The 20,212-nt window shown below is 41.7% G+C and overlaps 1 protein-coding gene across 1 annotated transcript in view; it reads right to left on the bottom strand.

The window, feature by feature from the left end:
- LOC409091 (neurotrimin) overlaps positions 1-20,212 on the bottom strand; it is a 51,939-nt gene that overhangs the window by 1,279 nt on the left and 30,448 nt on the right. The window contains exons 2-9 of the mRNA XM_392617.7: positions 2,158-2,406; positions 1,618-2,051; positions 1,255-1,402; positions 866-1,141; positions 668-774; positions 397-586; positions 286-312; positions 88-204 (exon numbers count right to left, since the gene is read on the bottom strand). Of these exons, the coding sequence (XP_392617.4) occupies positions 113-204; positions 286-312; positions 397-586; positions 668-774; positions 866-1,141; positions 1,255-1,402; positions 1,618-2,051; positions 2,158-2,406 (1,523 nt within the window). The 3' untranslated portion in view covers positions 88-112. The remainder of the gene's footprint in view (positions 1-87; positions 205-285; positions 313-396; positions 587-667; positions 775-865; positions 1,142-1,254; positions 1,403-1,617; positions 2,052-2,157; positions 2,407-20,212) is intronic.

Raw genomic sequence — 20,212 nt, 5'->3', positions numbered from 1 at the left:
CTGCGTATATAAAATTAATGTTATTATGTTATTAATCAATATCTTAATACTTTTCAATATATAAATCAAAATAATTGTATAACATACCTATAGTTTAAGAAGTTAAGGTAAATTACAGACTTGTAAAGGCACAGGACGAAACGACTAGGAATAGTGTTGCAATAGCTAAAGCAGGTTGAGATACACCCGCTGACGGTCCTCTAACTAGAAACGCATTAAACATTCATAAGAGATATGCTCATTTACAAACAGATGCTCTATTGCACAATGTATTACGATATTTACCATTCTCAGCTTGCTCATCTGCGTATTCTGTAAAGCAATTGAGAAAAGGAATTTAATAAATCAACAACTTTGTTATACAATGATTGATTTCAAAATATATCATCTTCCTACCTCCTACAAATGTATGCGGCTTGGAGGGTAAAGACCACCCAAAGTCATTTCTAGCCATAACGATTGCTTCGTACGATCCAGGTTGAAGTCCTTCTATTGTATGCTCGACGATGAATTGATTTCCTCTACCATTCGTTACCGTAGGCTTCACAATAATCCATTCAGGATCTTCTTTACGACGATATTGCAACTATGTCACGTAATTAATTTATTTTAATCGTAATAATGATACGTATGAAAAAAATAAAGTATTAATAAGAAATATAATTACTTTATATTCAATAATCGGCGAATAGCTTTCCAAGTGCCATTTTAAAATTAACCCTGATGCGGTCCTTGTCATCTCACCACCAGAAATAATCGCTTGAGAAGGAAGACCTGCAAAGCAATTTTTTTTTTTTTTTGATATAATTAACGAATCTCATAGTTTCATTTTATTTTATTCTAAATGAAAAGAGAAGAAAATTACCGGTAAGGGAAATAGTTTTCTCCGTCCGTCCCAATTTGTTCTCCGCTACGCACGTGTAATTAGCCAAGTCTTCGAGTTGGGTGTGCAAAATATCGAGAAAGTATCGAGTTTTGTTTCCTCTAAGCTCTATACTGTTTTTCTTCGGTAGTATTCTCTTCTGATCCTTGTACCACGTTACGTTAGCATGCGGATGAGCGTGCACGATACACGATAACCGCGATTCTACTCCGACTCCGGTGTGCACCCATTTCCCCTTTGTCTCTATTTCTGGAGCGTCTATAAAAACAAATAAACGCGTTTTTTTTTTTTTTTTTTACGTTTGATTTATTCGTCGAAGAAACATTTAAATATAGAATAGTGGGTCATCCGGTTAACGAATGAATTCTTACAATTGACAATGACGTTAATAGCCTCTACAGGTGGAGACTCCATCCCATTCTCGGCCAAACATTGATAATGACCACCATCGTGTCTATTAATATTCATGATAGTGATACGATTACCGGATACGAAGATATTATTATGAACTCTTTCGTTCTGTAACAAGAGAGAAAGAAACGTGAAAATTAAGCAGGTATTTCGAAAGGAAAAACGACATTTTCCTCGAAACGAAAATTTATTGTTAAATTTTCGCTTTCCCTTGATTAAACATTCCAATGTAACATTTCTACTCGCACTTTCATTCCTAAAATGTTTGCATTCCTCTATAATATATGTACACAATATAATGTCGAATAGAAATCTCATCTCACCTCGTGGTACCACTTTATTTCAGGTGTCGGTTGTATCCTCGTTTCGCAACCGAGGGTGACGTTATCACCGGCGTTCACCTCCACCCTTTTGCCGGGGGTTACGCGTATCTCCGATTGTTTGTGATGAATCGATGGTGGTACCTGAGGCCTTTCAGAAGCGGCATCCGTCCGTTGCGTGACCGTGGGCAGAACTTGAGGCCTTTCAGAGGTGACATCCACTCTCTGCGTGGGCGGAACTTGAGAAACGACCTGCACTCTGTGCTTGATCGTAATAGTTTTTTTAGGATGCATGATACTGCACTCGTAATCGTCGGAGGTATCGTTCACGTTTGCATCGTGTATCACCAAGGTATTGTTCGGCAATATAACGATCCTCTTCCCTACCTGATGATACATGAAATTGTCGTCTTTCTTCCAGGTCACCGCGAAATTGTCTGAAAATATATTTCCAATATTTTCAAGATGATTCGATTTTTTTCCAAGAGGAAATTATAATTGCATTATTCAAGAGGGAGAAATAATTGGAAATAAACCACGAACCTGCATTTTTCACGAGACAATGAAGGTATATCGTGCTCCCGTTCCTTATCCGTATACTCTCGGGCCTCGATATGATTTGCGGTTCCTCGACAGCACTGGCCGTGTCATCGTCCACGGCGCTGGCGGTATCGTTCACGTCATCGGCCAGATCATCGGTGTCGTCGTTGTTGTCGTCGTCGATGTATTCGGACGGTGTGTCGTCCTCGGTGTAATCGGCGCTCTCGGAACCTTTAGCCGGTTTGCACCAAACTGTAAAATAAAAATAGGATAATTAGAACACATCATACATTTATCCGTTATTGTTTGTGGAAAATTTAATTTTGATAAGCTGAAAGCTATTCTAATATTATCGTAACAACGTACGGAGATATGGATTATTGAAAAAAATGCTTGAATCGTGCCATTCTTCTAAAATGACTTTCGATGATGACTCTCCGAGTGGAAAGGATCGTTCGTTAAAAAATCCACGGGACGATAATATACAATTTCGAACGAATCGAATCGATAATTCTTCTCCCGTACGAAGAGGAGAAGAACGGCTCTATTGTTGTTATATAGAATACGATCTCTAACAGATGTTTCTCGAAGGAACAAACACCCAAGATTTATATCCCTCTACTCGCGGAGAGGAGGCCTCGAGCAACGATCGGGAAGAAGGACGTACGGCGGTTGAAATTAGATTTCTAGTGCACGAGACTTGTAGTACGCGTTTTAATTTCAGGACAGCGGTGCGCAAGCACATACGTTTTCTAATAATACGCCCTTTACGCCCATATCTCCATATCTCTATCCTAACAATGCCTCTTCCCTAGATCTTCCTCGTGTGACTCGGGCCAGTTAAGGGGATCGTTAGGGCACGGTTGATCGAATAAAGAAACGATAGAAAACGAGAGGTCTACGTTCTCCTCGTGGCTCGCCTCGTGTCTACACCCAGTTTACCCCATTTTCGAAGCCTGTCCATCGGTCGATTTTAACCAGAGAACCACCACACCCTTATTAGTGGTAAAATAGATCCGTGATGAAGATTAACAGTAAACTGCTCGAATCTATTTCAACTGTCTCCTCTTTTTATTCCAGACACACGAGGGACATAGGTAAGAAGCGTCGATAGCTGACCCACTTCCGGTTAAACCGCTCCATCACCGCTCGCGTGAACTCGCGTCGTCGATACGGGAGATCCCGCGGTATCCTTTATTACAGGCTTCGTGAATTTATTTTCGAGGACTGGGTTAACTGGTCTAGATCTGGAAAAAGCTTTTAGAAGAATTCAGGCCGTTCGTGAGTAATTCCCCTCTTCGATAAGATTCGACTAGATTTCGAAAAGATTCTAAAAATCGTCGATGAACGTGAGATTTTGAGAGATTTTAAAATATAATTTGGAGAAAGAGAGAGAAAGAGAGAGATCAAGATTGGAATGGAAATTTTAAATTTTTCCTGCGAATAAGAATGGAGAGTATCGTGGATTAATGATAATGATGTATAATTCGTTTAGTCGTGGTTGAAAAAGTGTGAAATGATTCGTGGAAATGATATTAAAGAAAATGATTGGATTATTTTTGTAATAATAATCGCGATTAGATCAAGAAAGAATCTAGGTTAATGGTTGACCACCTCGTGCACGCAGTTCTGCTTCCACTTCGTTACCCCTCTGGTCACACATAACGTAGAGTCGGTATCCCTTGGTGACGGCCTAGAAAAGACGCCACGGTGTCCCATTGCTTAATTTATTCTCACCATGGATGCTTCCTTGTTTCCCCTCCCTCCTCCGCTTTCTATCGATTCCCGATGACGAAACGAGATTCAACGTGCTTCGAAAAATCGAGGAAACGAGAAATCTTCGATTATTAAAAATTAATAACCCATCGTCGATATTTTTTTCCAAACGCAAGTTCTTCAAATTTATTTATTTATTTTTTTTTGAAAGAAATTAAACTTTGCACTTTGTAGCTCGACACGAACACGAACAATGCAAGAAACTGGAGGAAGGCGAACGACTTTAAATCTTTTCGTGCAGAAAATTTACGACTGTCCTTCGCGATAATATTGAATTCTAAATCTTCCTCTCCCCCCCTCGAATTTCGCTGCGACGACAGGGACAAAGGAAAGGACATCTCGGTGACGATCTGGACATCCGGCGTTCAAGGTGAAACAGACTGCAATACGCAATGCAATCATAAACCAGGTATTCGAGGAAAACGGAATAAAACATGATCGCACGAGGGGAAAGAAAATCTGGAGGATCTGCCACTTCCCTTTTTTCATCACCTTTCCTCATCACCTTTGTTCTCTCTATCCATTAGAGATTCGAACGGCAAACGAAACGATATAACAATATAACGGACGTGCTCGAAAACCGCAAAACCGTTTTGCATTAGCCGCACGCGTAACAAAACGCGGTGATGTCATCCGACGATGTCGCCCGACATGTCCAAAAAAAGGACCTGCTCGCGATTCATCCTAACAGTACACGTCATCCTCCGTCCCCGTCGAACGTTTGCCCTTACGTGACCACCACTTTTCTTACGTGTCTTCAACCCGTGTCGCCGCCCTCCCTCACAAATCAAAAGGAGACTTGTAAATTGAGAGCGGTGAGATCGGCTAGAACCGCATCGACTGGTCGATGCGGCCCTGCGAAATGTCAGGGTGTCGTTGCAGGGGTGCAATTACGTTACTATCCACCCCCGATGGGAGCGCAAAATTTATGCCTCCTTTCCTCCTTTCGCTCTCATCCTCAATTTCTAATCGTTGAAGAAAAATCGCTCGAAATTTGGATCGTCGTTTTCTTTTGGTGGCGAAAAAGCGATTATTTGAGATTTATCAATTTCACTTCTTTCTTTTTTTATCCTTTGTGTATACAAAAAAGATGCGGGTTATATAAAATTGCAAAATTCGGGTTTGTTCAGATGCATTTAATCGCGAGGCCAGGACGCTCGTTTCCAGGGAAAGAAAAAAGCGAGGGGATGGGCGCACGCGAGGGGCGAGGAGGTTGAGCTAAATTGGAATTATGAGCTTTAGCCATCGGGAATATCGGTTCGAAAATGTCAATGCGTGCTCGTTTCTTGTCTCGTATCCTCTGCCAATATATTGTTTCTGCGAAATAGAGTTTGGTCGAGCCTAAATTTAGATTCGATGAATAATCGTGGAAAATCCGGTCAGACACCTACGTTGTAAGAGAGTCTCGTCATCCGAGATTTGGTCGAACGTGCGCATAGATTCACGTACAGTTTGCGTTCCAACCTGCTATGAAACATAAACTTCTCGATCGTTGTTCGAGATTTCGGTGTGTAATAAATCACATCTGGGAATTTTTCTCTTTTTTTTTTATATATATATATCTCGATGTTTCGTCATCTTCTCGACGTTTAACCACGCGACCGGTAATTCCAGTTATCTTGAAATGAATCTTTTCTTTCTTACCTAAGCCTCGATTCTTTTATTTTAAGAATTTTATGGAAAAAACACTTCTGTGCGAATTCACTTTTTAAATTACCTCGCGAATTCAATCATCTTGAATTTGATTATCGAGTTAATTTATAATTTCGTAGGTCGATTCAATTAAAAGGATAAATATATGTACAATGATCGACGCAACATTTCGATAGAAATTTTATTAGATCCCAAGTTTGATTAAAATAAATATTAATATTAAATTTATTCTGTGAAAAAGCTAATTGCGATACCGATGCAACACTCGACAAGGATAAGCACTATAATTCCTATTAGATACCGCTACACCCGGAAGTCTCGAACAGTAACAACCGAGACTTTATGTCTGGTCATATGGAACGCCAAGTGTAAGTACTTACGTGTATCTACGCGGCTATGAATGCTCGATTAGAACGCGCATGACTTTCTTCTTCGATTAAATCTTGTACACGATGACTAACAACTGTATAAATCCAAGCGCGGTGCAAGCTTGAAATTCCTCAAGTCCCGATATATAAAATCTCCGAGCCAAACGGACACATCTCGAGTTGCTAACCGTGTTTCGAGACGTTATATCTCTATATCGATCGCGTATCTTCCACCCTCGTAGGAATGCGCCTCCCCGCTCCTCCTGTTTTCCTTTCCCCTGCGAGAGTATCGTAGAGAGGGTTGGAATAGTCACGGATGCCAGTTCCCATGCTCAATTATCAACCTTTTTAACAAAGCAAACACACCATCGTTCCGCTCAATTATCGCAACGTTTCGTAATAATAATGTTGGAAAAAATTCCATTTCGTTAATTATCCCTTGTTGCGAGTCGAGGCGAGTTAAAATTATCAGAGTTGAATCGTCGAAGGAAGCCAGTTAATTTTCTGATTTAAAACCGCGGATACCTTCGTCTGTGCAGACGGAAGTCCGGATTTGCAGAAATTCTTAAACGAAAGAAGGGAGGGAGAGAGCGTTGGACCGCGGAGGAGCGATCGGAAAGATCGGCGAGATACATTAACATTCACAATTTATTCCTCGAAGGCTGAATAAGTTGACAAGTGTGTTGGATGGATCACGAATGTTGAATGGGATGACGTCACCTCTCGCATTCCCTCACGCCTTAATGGTTATTATTGCTAAGAGGTACGCACTCTTATTCCGAGAGAGGGAACCTTTCTCGTTTCACTCGTCGTATGCCGCGACGAACACGTGTGCGTCTGTAAACACCGCATTCGTGGGTGCGTGTAAAATACCGCGAAAGGAGGTTGGAATCACGCGTGTCCACGTATTCGTACGATTTGTACTCGCGCGTGTGCGTGTGCGTGTGTCGTTGGAATGTGCAATAAGACGTGCACCGCGGGCTTGTGTCGGGGCATGGGTAATAAAACGGGGAGTGCCATTGGCCGAATTGACCCGTGTTAGCACCCACCCAACCTTGGCGTGCACCATCGCGGGCCCCCTCCTGAAAAGTGGCCGCCGTTCGAGGCGATGAATCGCGTGGCCATATCGCTATTCGTTTCGCTTTTGCGAAACCGTAAATACCGAAGACGACGTTTTCGAGCTTGGGCTATTCATCGGTTGAACGTACCAGCTTTTTCTTCTTTCTTTCCTTCTTCTTCTTCTTCTTCTTGTTGCATCGCCGTATACGATGAATCGCGAAAATCTTTTCCTACGAGTTGGAACTACGAGGAGGATTCGAACGAAACGTTACAACGATTCGAAAGCGGTTCGACGAGTTTGCAGTCGCGATCGATTAACCTTGGTACGCGGCGAGAAACAACGCTTTTCAACGGTTATCCTTCGGCTGAAGAGAGAAAGAGGAGAGGGGATGAGATGGATTCGCGATTAATCATTCGCATCAGGTTTAATGAAATTTACCTTTTTAATTAAACGCAAATTAGCGTAAAAATTTCTAGCTCTTTTCCCCGACGAATGCAAATGCAATTTCGCGAGCGAGGACAGCTCGGCATAATTAATTACAATTATAAATATCATCCCATTTAACAATAGCGTTTGAAAGTGAGGGGTGAGTTGTCCCAACTCGTTCGATGACTAAACAGCCTCTCTCTCTCTCCGATTCTCACGGCGTCGTATTTCTAGCATCGCATAGTTTCTTCCCCTTTTTCCTCCTCGGATCTAACGAATTACGTCACACAGTGAGCGTTCGAAACGAGGAGGAGGAGGAAGACTCGTCACCTTCGACGTCGTCGTCCTCGTCGTCGTCGTCGCAAGGAGGATTGCGCAACCGGGCCGAGCCGACGAGAGGAAATTCTCGTCTCGAGAACGCGATTCGAAATAATCCGTGGATTGCAGCCGGTTCTCACCACGCGAAAATAACTGCGCGCGGCTGTGCACAAGGGATATAACGCGCACACGCGGCGAAATAGCAAAAGGGACCGAGACACCGCGCTGCTGGCTAGCTGCCAAACGGGAAGATAACATAGGATCACGCAGATGCTCTCGCCTCTTTCTCCCCGGTTCGGGATCTAAGAGCCGAGCTAAACGGCTGCGTGTGACCGAGCGGCGGAATGGAGCGGGGGAGGAGGGGGTGTGTAGAACGGAACCACGAAGAAGAGACTCGGCTACGCCCGGATTTTTTACCCGCGTCCCTAAAGCCGCCTGATTTAGACCGCAGCCCGTTCAAGGAGGAACGATCCTCCTCCTCCTCCTCCTCCTCCTCCTCCTCCTCCTCCTCCTCCTCCCCCTCTTTGCCCTCTCCAGGAACGCTGCTCTCTGCTCCGATTTCGCTTCTACGCGTTCTGGGGATTGCATAGGCTAAAGAAATAATTTACACGGACCGTCTAAAGATAAATTCTGCGGGAATAGGCCACACGAATTCTTTCCGGCTGGCTGAGATTAATATGTAGGTGAGAGAAGATATTGCGATATTGTTGGAGGGGTATTGTTTTTTTCTCTTTTTTTCTTTTTTTTTTTTAAGGATAATTCGAGCGGAGATCGAGGTGAAAAGAGAAAAGAATTGATAACGTTATAATTATAAGTGAAATTTGGCGGGGCCGAAACGACATGTTGGACATTATTAGCGCCAATAAATTTTGTTGCGTCAAAAGTGAGTCAAGTTTGGCAGTAAGACAAGCAGATATGATATATTTTCATTATTCCCAAATCTATTCTCTTCTCTGGGATTATTTTTGTTAACGAAATTCTGTGTATATTTCTAATATGTTGACCTTCCAATAAAACTGGAGGAATCTGAAAATATACAAAATTGGATATTTTGCATAAATGAAAAAGATGGATTGAATTTATATCGGGTTCGAGATCAAAATCAGCGATAATTTCGAATGACAGGAATGATAACATTATTTTTATTAAGAAAAAATAAATCCTGTGTATATTTCTAATGCATTCCAAATAAAATTGGAAAATAAATCTTGAAAATGTACGAAATTCCATATTTTGCATAAAAGAAGAAGAGAATCAAGTGTTCGAGGTCAAAGTCATTGACAATTTCGAACGAAAAAAGGAAAAAAAAAATGAATATTTCCATTATCCTCCATATCTCTTCTCCAACTCTGTTATTTTTGTTAACAAAATTCTGTGTATTTCTAATACGTTCCAAATAAAATAAATCTTGAAAATTCCATATTTTGCATAAAAGAAGAAGAGAATTAAAGTCAAAGTCATTGACAATTTCGAACGAAAAAAGGAAAAAAAAATGAATATTTCCATTATCCTCTATATCTCTTCTCCAACTCCGTTATTTTTGTTAACAAAATTCTGTGTATATTTCTAATACGTTCCAAATAAAACTGGAACGATCACGAAAATATACAAAATTGCATATTTTGGATAGAAGAAGAGTGTCGAGTGTGCGTATCGGGCTCGAGGTCAAAGTCATTCACAATTTCGAGTGAAAAAAATTTATGAATCACGATTTTTTTCCAAACCAAATAAACCTTTCACGATTATTTGTACCAGTACGCAAGCAACCGAGATACCGAAGAATATCCGAGATAAAAGGAACACGGATAGATAACGAACGCAAGTAATCCAGAAGTAAAGGAAATTTGTTGAATAATGAGAAAATTATGTAACGCTCGTCTCTCGCCAAGGGATTTTATTTCGTTTCGTTTTAAAATGAACACGTATGTACCAACCACCGCATCCTAGAAATTATTAAGAGAAGAAAGAACATGAGGAAACGTTGGGGAGAAGATTCGCATTCTCTTGATCAAGCGTAAAAAGTTTCTTAACAACTTAAAAACTTCTCGCGGTTCTGAAAGCCTTCGGTATGCCAGCAAGCAGGATGTGGTAATTATTTGCTGTCCGCGTACTCATCTCGCGTTAGTAGGCGAATGTCAACAGTTTATCACTCTTTATATAAACGGTGTAACTACCTTTGCTCGTGCCGCGCGATCAACATGCGAGAATTTCAATCGAAAATCACACATTTGGCCGAAGAGAATATTATACATAGGGGTCGAGTGTTGTTATTCGAGCGTTTCCACCTTCGTTTCCACTTGGAATTTAAAACTTGAAATTCAAACTAGATCTCGTTAACGAATTTTATGGATGTTTTTAATTTTTCGAAGCGCGCAAATTTTATTAGAGAAAAAAAAAAAATTCAACTATTTTTAACCGATCTTTCTGGAAGAAAAAAAGATTTTATCTCTCGTATCGTATTATTTTACCGTAATTTTAAATATTTCACGTCTCATCGAAACGAACTTTTCCTCCATTTAGCGTATTTACTCGATTGAACGAGATGATGAAAGAAAAAAAAAAAAAAAGAAACGATTTTTTTATTGACAGATAATATTAATTCCATTAACGTCGATGAACACGCGGAACAGAAAGTCAACAAACGCGCGTTTCCCGTTCTCGTTCCAAGGATTTTCCGGCTCGCGTCATTCGTCACTTTTAACTTCTTAATTATACTCTTTCGCAACGCGATCAATTAAACGTGATTAAAGCAAGCGACAACAGTCCACATCCCCTTCGTATGGCGCCCCTCCCACGAAAAAAAAAAAAAAAAGACGCAAGATTTGGTAACGCGATATCCACAAACACGAGAGGGAAACCAATCAAGAGTTTTTTCACTCGCGTAACAACGAACTTGAACCACGGAATCGATCGTGTAATCCGGTCACGTAGACATTTAACCCTACGCACGTTCCCCCGTTGCAGGATCTAATACTTTCCCTTGTTTGGAAACGACGTTTCTAAGAAATCTTCTTCGACCGAAGAGAGAGAGAGAGAGAGGCTCACGCGTCTTGAAAAAAAAAGGAAGAGAAGGAAAAAATAGGGAATGAAAAAATACGCGATCGTGAAGCAACGAGTGAACCTATAAAAAATCGCCGTTCGTTTGATTTATACCGACAATTACGGGAGGAGCCACGGGATCCATTGTCCGTCCGCCATTCCCGGTGTCGTGGATCATCCGACGACGCATTGTGCGAGATATCCCTCGTGAACAAGCCGATCTTTTCTTCCTTGGACACGGTTAAACAGTCGTTAAACAGTGAGTCACGACTCCGAGCCGAGTGATCGCGTTATATTATAAGCGGAGATAACGCGATGAACGGAGAAAAGTTGAAGGCGTATCGTTGCGGTGAATGCGATTAATTGATGCTTGCTTGTCATTTTTCTTTCTTTCTTTCTTTCTTTTTTCTACGTTCCTGTAAATCCTCTGTATAATATCAGAGAGTGAAAAGAAGGACACGGGTGACGAGGCTCCCATGTAATGCCCATTATTCTTCTTCTTCATTACCATTGATATAAAGCTCCACAAAAGACGAATCTCGAGTTATCGCGTGGCGCATCTTTTTTCCCCACCCACGACAGTGGACTCGACGCCCACGGTGTCGGTCCTCAATTCGACTTGGACGATCGCAGAAATATCGTCCTCGAGTTTTTCGAAAAATTTTTCTTTTCTTTTTCCGTTCGAAATAAAGTTTATATCATAAAGTTCGATATGCATTGGAATTACGTATTTTCGATCACGTAAATATTGAAATTCGATGATCGGGACGAAGAGATGCGTTAAACGATTGTGGACAAACACGAGTGGGATGATTCCTTTGCTGTAGAAATTAGTGTCACCAAGTCGATAATAGTCGTCGGTGTGCTTTCTCCCACGCAATATTGACAAGTCGTTGTGGAGAGCCGTTTCAGCTGATTGAATCTCGACCACGTGCCACCGCGTGTTCCCCTGTGATGTCATCGTGAAATCGTCGTTTCTCCTCCTGGCCCACCTCCTCCTCGTTATTTACAACGCACGAGTAATTACTGTTACACGTATGTGTAATTAGAGCAACAAGCGCATCGCGGTCTAAGCTATTATTCGCTTGCCTGTCTCTTCTGAACTTGGTCGCCTTTTTATATTCAATTCTTCATGCGATGCACGTCTCTTCCTCGACGAGTTAATCGAGTCAATTAAAAATGTAATAGGATTCGAACTCTGCTTCGAACAAACATGTATACAATCCATTTCCAATGAATAAGTTTCCCAAGAAGATGTAAAATCATTCTCATCGTATAATCAATTTCTGCTTATCGTCGAATCTAATCGAATCGTTTTCTTTTCAGATACTTTTGAAAAATCCGATATCCACGAGATAAATGTCGCCTTTTTAAACGTCCCCCTAAAAAAGGAGTTTAATTAAATATCGAAAACTCGTATTGTATTTCATTCATCGCGAGATATTTCTTCGAGATTAATGATATTACGATAAATCTGCAACGAAACAACGAATTGGTGGATCGATAATCGAGAGAATATATCGGGACGTATATTCGAAGAAAGCAGGAAGCGGCGTGACCCAACGGTAGCTGTAAGTACACACGAGTACTCAAGTTTGATACATCACGACACTGACTTTTCACTTCTCGCGACAGGAACGAGATGTAAATCTGGTGGAAAAAAAAGAGAGAAAGGAAGGAAAGAGGAGAAAAAAAATAAAAATGGCGACCACGACTCAATAAGCTTACGATTAGTCACGGTTGACCTACTTGCGAGTGTCTTCGGTAAATCATGAGCAAAGACACAACGCTCACGAGGCGCATGGAACACGATGGATTTCCGTGAATCCTCAATGAAGCCGACGAGCCGTGACTTGTTTAGATAAGCAGTCGCGGTTCCTTGACACTGCGAAATCGACGCGTGTACACCATCCCACTTAGGCGTGTCGAATAATCGTGAACCATATTAATTGACTAGTTACCTTCCCTTCACGTGACTTCTCCTCGATAGCGTGAGAGATTTATTTTCACGCGTCACGAAGATGGAGTAACTCGGGATGCGATCGTTCGTTACAAGATTATAGATTCTTTCTAAATAAGTTTTTTTTTTTTTCAGAAATCATTATTTCTTCCTGTTCAAGATATACATTGGATAATCGTTGCTTTTTCCTTCTTTCCTCGATAGGATTAAATTATGAATGGCCATCGACGGTGATCTTTTAGTGATTCCCATAAATCCCGAACGGGGTTCTTATCGAAAGCCGCGTGACAGATCTTTCTTCTTTTTTTTTTTTTCTTCTCCTTTAATTCAGGTAGCCGGCCTGGTTACACGAACACTTCTCCACAAAGACTCAATCGACCAGTTTGTCGAGTTTCGTATATGGAGAGGCAAGCCTTATTGGAGACTGGAGTCCCGGCTTCCCCGCAGAACCGGGGATAAAGAGATGTCCCGATATCGATCGTGGTACGGGATCGTAAAGAGTTCCATTGACCTTTCCACGGCTAAACGCGCGGTTTTGAACTTGATCCTGAGGGAAACGAATCACGTGGGAATAAAACTCTTATCGATCCGGTTTAACTGTTTACAGCGGCGAAACTGTGCTGCTCGCCACGTTTAATCGACAACGGGTGGCGTTCTCGTACGTACGAATAACTAAAGAGCTTAACGCATGAAGGAATACCAGCGATCTCTATCGATTTACGATCGTTAAGCGCATCGACATTGACCTTTTGCATTCGCTACGAATCCTCATCGTCTCTGCTTGATCGAATCGAATCGAGGAGAGGAGAGGATCATTTTATACGCGCGTTAACGATACCACTTACTCGGTCGATAAAATTGAAAATTGCGATATCGGTAGATAAAGATCGTGGATATTTTCACGTCGGTGCTCGGAGATAAGAGGAGGGGTGGTGATCGATGCGTGACAATAATCAGTTGGAGGTTTATTGGCGGGCGATAACACGCTTTAAACAGTTGTGCTTTTGTTAGCCTTATAACTGCTAATGATAACGAATTATGGCGTATTTATGTCTTTTCAAGGACAGATAATGCTTAGCGAACTAATTGAATAGCGTCGTTTTTTTTTCTTTTTTTAGCGAATCAACTTAGCCAACAAACAAAGATTATCGTCGTCGCTGGCTCATTAACGACTATTTTCTTTAAAAATTTTAATTTCGTTCCATCGTCCACCACCAGAAGGAAACGAAAAGTTCCTCCACGGCACACCTTTCGTTTCCCCTCTTCTCTCTTTCTCTATCTCTCTCTTTCTCTTTAGTAGGGTGCCTACTCGGTTATTCGCCGCTATAAATCAACCCCCATGCGCGTGTACTCCAGCGCATATATTATCCGAATGCTACAGCCGAATGCGCTTCCGCTTATGCAACCAGTTGCGCTTACGCGGCCGAACCATTGTCCCGTCGTTCACATTTACATCTCGAGGATTCGTATCTTTCGTTCTCGAGACTCATTCATCGAGACAAAAACGAATCGCATTCACCGTTCCCTAATATGATCATACAGATTTACGTAACCGCGTCCTTGAATTATTAAACGAACATTCCGCCTCGTACCTATATACTTTGCGTACATATATATATTCTTACGAATATATATATATATATATATATATATATATATATATATATATACGTGTGAATATATATTTTTTCTCTTTTTTTTTTTTTTAGAGAAATAATCCTGCCAAAACGCGCACGTTACTGCGTCCAAGTTGCAGACGGGCTATATATTTTTTTTAAATGGCACGTTATTTTAGAGAATTTATGGATGCCGGTCGACGTTTCGAGTCGTGTCGAAGTCGTATCACGGGATAATAAATTACTCATCTCAAGGATGATCGAAAAAAAGAAAGAAAGGAAAAGAATTGCGTAACCGAGTATATAAATAAATCTAAATAAACGATATATTATTAAAATTAATATTATAAATTTTAATCGTGAAATATATATATATTTTTGAAAAGTTGGATGAGATGATAAATTATGGAAATTCGAAGATGTGTAAACGATGACGAAACGAGACACTTGATTCGAACGCACAAAGTATACGTAATAATTAACGGGGATATGAGATAATCGAACGGAAAACATATCGGATTAACCACGAAAAAAAAAGAAAAGAGGAGAATAATTTCGTTCGAGAATCCCGGGAGCGAGAAATCGAATAAATATAAACACGACATCGATAACAGCATGGAAGAAAACATTCTGTTTATAAATTTATCTTTCCCTCTCTGGAGACTCGCCTGTCTATGGATCGCGCAAATATTTATCCGATTCGATAAGATTATCGAAGGAGAATGAAACTTGTCCGAGAAAAAAAAAAGGTGATACAAGAGAACGACTCTCTCTCTTCTATTGTGTCCCCCGTTTGTTCACCGAGGAGATATTCCTCGAGGAATAGTCGCTCGCGCTTCCATCTAAATAATTCGTTCAACGAGCTCTCCTCCTTTAATTCATCCGCTTGAAAGCTCCGAATCGTCGTTATCTTTTACAAGCCTCGTAGTTAAACAGCCTAATTTCTCCACTTCAAAAAAACAAGCTTTCACAAAACGATCCATCCTGTAAATAATTTTTTAAACGTGTAAAAGAAGAGGGAGAGGGTCGAGGACATTTCCGTTCTCCTTCGTTTTGTTCGTCGGTCGATATATTTCTCTCGTATTGACCTCTCCTCCCCCTGCACCCGCTCTTTCGAAAACTTGGCCAGGTTCCGAGGACGGATAAGGTTTGCCATTAAAAGCGAGCAAATATTTGCCGGCCGCTTTTAAGTGCTCTTCATCATCGTATCTCATAACATCCTGACCCGTTCAGGTACAGGCAAATAAGAAGTGATGATTTTCAGAAAATTCCAACGAGGAGAAGAGGCGCTCTCGCGTTATTCGATTCCAATCTGAATCTCGATCGCGAAAAATCGTAATCGAGGGGAAAAAAAACTTGGAAACAGAGAAGATTCATCCCGTAAGAAGATTCTTGACGGCTCGAACGACGGCGAGGAGGTTTTGCGCGCCGATATTGCGCAATTCGGCAACTTTGATGCAATGCGAATCATGATGATGACTCTTCGATTCTGAATAGTCGAAGATGCATGTACTTGTACGTATAAAGGACTGATGGTGCAGATGCTTCGCATCGATTAACGTTTGTTAATGATTCAAGGTTCATATTAGAGACGTCGAGGCAATAAAACGCAATTGCAATTTTGATGATTACATCGATTTCGTATCTATAACGATATTTTATCACAGACGAGGCATACGAATTAGTATCTCGTTTCGTGTATTTTTTTTTTTTTTTTCAGTTTAACCACGATTTCGCAACGCGAAATTTTATTTTCGACGATGCGATCATCACTCCAGATGCAAAACCTACCATATCCTACGTCATGTACACAAAGTTTCTCCGGATTACGCTTGTTTGCAAGAATTCAGAAATTGGGAGAAATTTCTTCTTACAAAAAATATATATATATATACTTGTCTCTCTCTTGGTGACAAACGTGACGAGTCGCAACTTTTGTGGCCACTGTTTATAATGGTGACGTAATTATTTCGATCCCACGCACGACGTGTCGTAAAGCTGCGCGAAACGTGCATGCCATGCCGGTATACACACGCGTTATATCGGCTGGCAGGCATCGGTACGGTATCCATAAACCACAGGGGGAAAGTTATGCGCTCTCGGAATAGAGGGTCGCGTCATCCTGATATCCGATACGGCAAAAACGACATCCGCAGAGGAACGTTCGGTTGCGCCGATTTAGGCTCGGATTAATTGATCCAGAGTTAGTTAGTTAGCCGGTCGATCGACCGTGGTTCGAAAGGTCATCGAGACGCAAGAACAACTCGACGACGAGAACGTACTCGTACAGACGTATCGACAGTCGAACATCGGTCGAAATTATTACGCGATTCGATGGAAGCACGCCATGTGTTTGAAATCCTATTGAGAGTTTTCTCCGTTTATTCTCAATTATTTCGAACTAAGGAAATAAGAATTAGCACAGTGTATATAAAGAGGATTCGAGATAGAATTGCGGATCAAGAAAGTGGATAGAAGTTCCGTGAATCACATTGATCCTCGATTTCATTCATTTCTTCTCGAGTTCGTTCAAGATAAGGGCGTGAAAAAGATACAGAAAAGAAAGGGGAAAAAAGGCAATTAGCGAAACATTGTAAAATACGTATATACTTGTGTCGCCTCGACGATTCAATTGTCAATGGCCGAAAAACAAGCGGCCGATAAAATAGGCAAGCCTACGAATATCGTTTATAAAACGCGATAAGGGGCGTTTATCGTTACGTATACCAGGCTGGAACGTGACGTATACCCTTTTCAAACAGTTATAAATATTCATCGCGTGTAATTCATCGAATCGGCTCGAATAGTTCCGTTGCTGTTCGGTTCCATGGCCTGTCTATCTATCGTTTAATTGACACAGGCGTTAAGAATTTATGACAAAACTACTTAAGCAAACGCATGAGTCACCAATTAAACCTGTCAACGGGTCGAGGAAGTTGTTCGAGCCCGAGCTTTCGAGTGGCTCGAACCGACGCACAACTTTCGTACCACGAGTTTCCCTTCCCTTTCGCGCCTTTCCGCGCGTGTATATATACCGGACACCACGTGCAACGCCAACTTTCCCCATTACCGCGCGGCGGCAGGCAAGGAAAATGGAGGAGAATCGTGGCGCGCGCGCAAAATTGGCGGCCGCTTCTCCCCCGAAGGGATCTCGCGTCCTCCTCACCTTCCGCTTCGACCCGCAAAATGGCGCGCGCGCGAGCAACGAAACACGTTTACGAGAGAGGGAAAAGGATCTGGCATAATAACTGGCCGGCTATATCTGGGATACACGGGGGGGTTTGCACGTTATTTTCGATGGTAAGTGCGCCCGGCCCGTTGTTCCGCAGGCCATCGACCCGAAAACTCGGAGGAACTAATGAACGAGCCTCGTTTATTCTCTTAATAACATCGGAGTTCGCGCCGATTGTTGGAATCAAGTTCGTTCGCTTCGTTTCCATGAACGAGACTCATTGTCGGGGGATCTCTCCAGCCTTCCTCCCTCCCCCCCTCTCACTTTTCAGAAATGTGAATCGAGAGGATTCGATTCGTATCGAGAGATTATTAGATTCATAAATCAATTTGATTTACGAAGTTCGGGATTTGAAATTTCTCGATCGACCAGTTTAAATGTTTAATTATCAAAATTTCTTTTACGTTTGATTTAATAGCGGGATATTTTATTGGATTTGATATTTTTTGAAGGGACGAGATTGAAACTTTGGATGCTTCATAGAAAGACGTTGAATTGATTTATGTCTCTAAAAATCGATGAATAAAGTGGTGATTTAAACGAGAGATAGAATATTTCATCGAACGTGGTGAGATTGAAATTTTGGATTCTCGCTTATAGAATCATTTGTATTATATTTTCAAAATAATTATTAAAAATATACTCGTCTAAAGACGTTGAATTGATTTACAACTCTTAAAAATCGATGAATAAAGAGACGAAATCGAAATAATTATCAAAAATATACTCGTCCAAAGAGTATTGACTTATACCCCCTAAAAATCAATGAATAAAGAGACGAGATCGAAATAATTATTAAAAATATACTCGTCCAAAGAGGTTCAATTAACTTATAACTCTTAAAAATCGATGAATAAAGAGACGAGATCGAAATAATTATTAAATATACTCGTCCAAAGAGTATTGACTTACACCCCCTAATCGGCAAATCGATGAATGGTTAATGACTCACCACGTGTTCGTTAAAACAACGACATTAGAATCGGATATAAGAGAACCGATTCTCCCGATTAATTTGACGAAAGCTAACTCGTCCTCGGCTGGGCACAAAAGGGACAATTGAGGCGCACGGTGGCCTTAATTGATCGGCACAGGGGCGCACATGGGTAAAACCGTTAAACACGTTTCGTGAACACCGGCATGAAACGATCCGACTCAACAATCGGATATGGGACGATTCGAACAAGAGGCCCCTTTCATCGTCCATTTCCTTGTTTTCACGTGGCGGCCCGCGTTCCACCCACGAGCGTATCCACCGAAAAACTCGCGATGCGTGACGCGTTTCGCTCTCTCTCTCTCTCCCTCTCCCTCGTGTCGGTGCGAGCACACGCTTACACACGCTCGCGTATCCAGCACGATGTGGAAGGTTCGTTGCATTTTTAACACCCGCCACGCGAGTATGCCAGTGGAAATGGGCCCTATTATTAGACGCGGTAGAGAATTCACAACAAAGGAAGCCACCCCCTCCGGCGTTCCATGTTATTTAGTTTGGGGAAAATTTCCTGTGAAACGACGGGAGGGGAGCTTGCTCGCCCTTGTAACCGCGTTCCTTGTAATAAAAATAAGAATCTCGCCCCCTTATACGATTGAAACACCAAGATGGCATTCGATTTATTTTCCGATTAATTCTTACGAATCGAATTCGTAATCCAATCGATTACGTCGCATTTCTTTTCTTAATCTCTCGTTATATTTTTTCCCTGACTTTTGCTCCCCTCCCCCTTTTCACGAGGGGTCCACGATGATTGGAATTCACGATTGACAATCGTTCGTACACGGGGAGGGGGGGGGGAGGGATCGTCGGGCGAGATCGTTAATTAGCCTGCTGGAACCGAAGATATCCGCTTAATTGAGGGGGGGTCGGGTCTGTGTGTAGGAGAGAAGAAACTTTTCTCCGCAAAAGTGCTTCTCGCTATTGCATGCGTGTCTATGTAAATTATGCGCGCACTTAGACCTCTGGCGATAATGCAAATGGGAGCATGGTTTGCCTTGCCAATGCCGGAATTCAGTAGCGGTAATAGTTCCACGTATTATCGCGAATGCATCCTCGAGGCTAAATCCGTGCTACGCTATCCTGAATCGAAACCCTGTTATATATTTCTCTCGGCACTAACGATATATATACGGCACACGATAACGTTAACCCACTTCCGTCCAAAAGTCTTATTTCCCCTCCCTCCCCTTCTGTTGAAATACACATCTGTTTAGAAAATTGCACTTACTGCTATCGTAATTAACGACACCTGCGCGATTTATCGCGCGATGGATCGAAAAGGAAAAAGAATCGTTGAAACAGATAACTTTGGCTTCCAACAATGCTATCTCTAAAATAACCGTTCTTTCGCTAATAAACGATCTCCTGCGATAAAAAGGCGTCGCTAAAGCCACCTATCTAAACTCTATCCATTCGATACATCCGTCAATAGGCGAGTTATATACACGAACTTTGGAATCTCTGTTATTCCGAATTCCCCCTTACTTGGTGTTCGAAACGCTCGTGTAACGGGGAATCGGCAATCCCTACAAAAGTTTCGCGCAACAATACGCGGACGAGCCCAGAAATTTCAACCACGCTCACGCCTAAAAACCTTACTGCAGTTTAACGAGCAG

This window comes from Apis mellifera, linkage group LG2, assembly GCF_003254395.2.
Source record: "Apis mellifera strain DH4 linkage group LG2, Amel_HAv3.1, whole genome shotgun sequence".
Lineage (NCBI taxonomy): Eukaryota > Metazoa > Arthropoda > Insecta > Hymenoptera > Apidae > Apis > Apis mellifera.
This window is presented reverse-complemented; position numbering and strand designations above follow the sequence as displayed.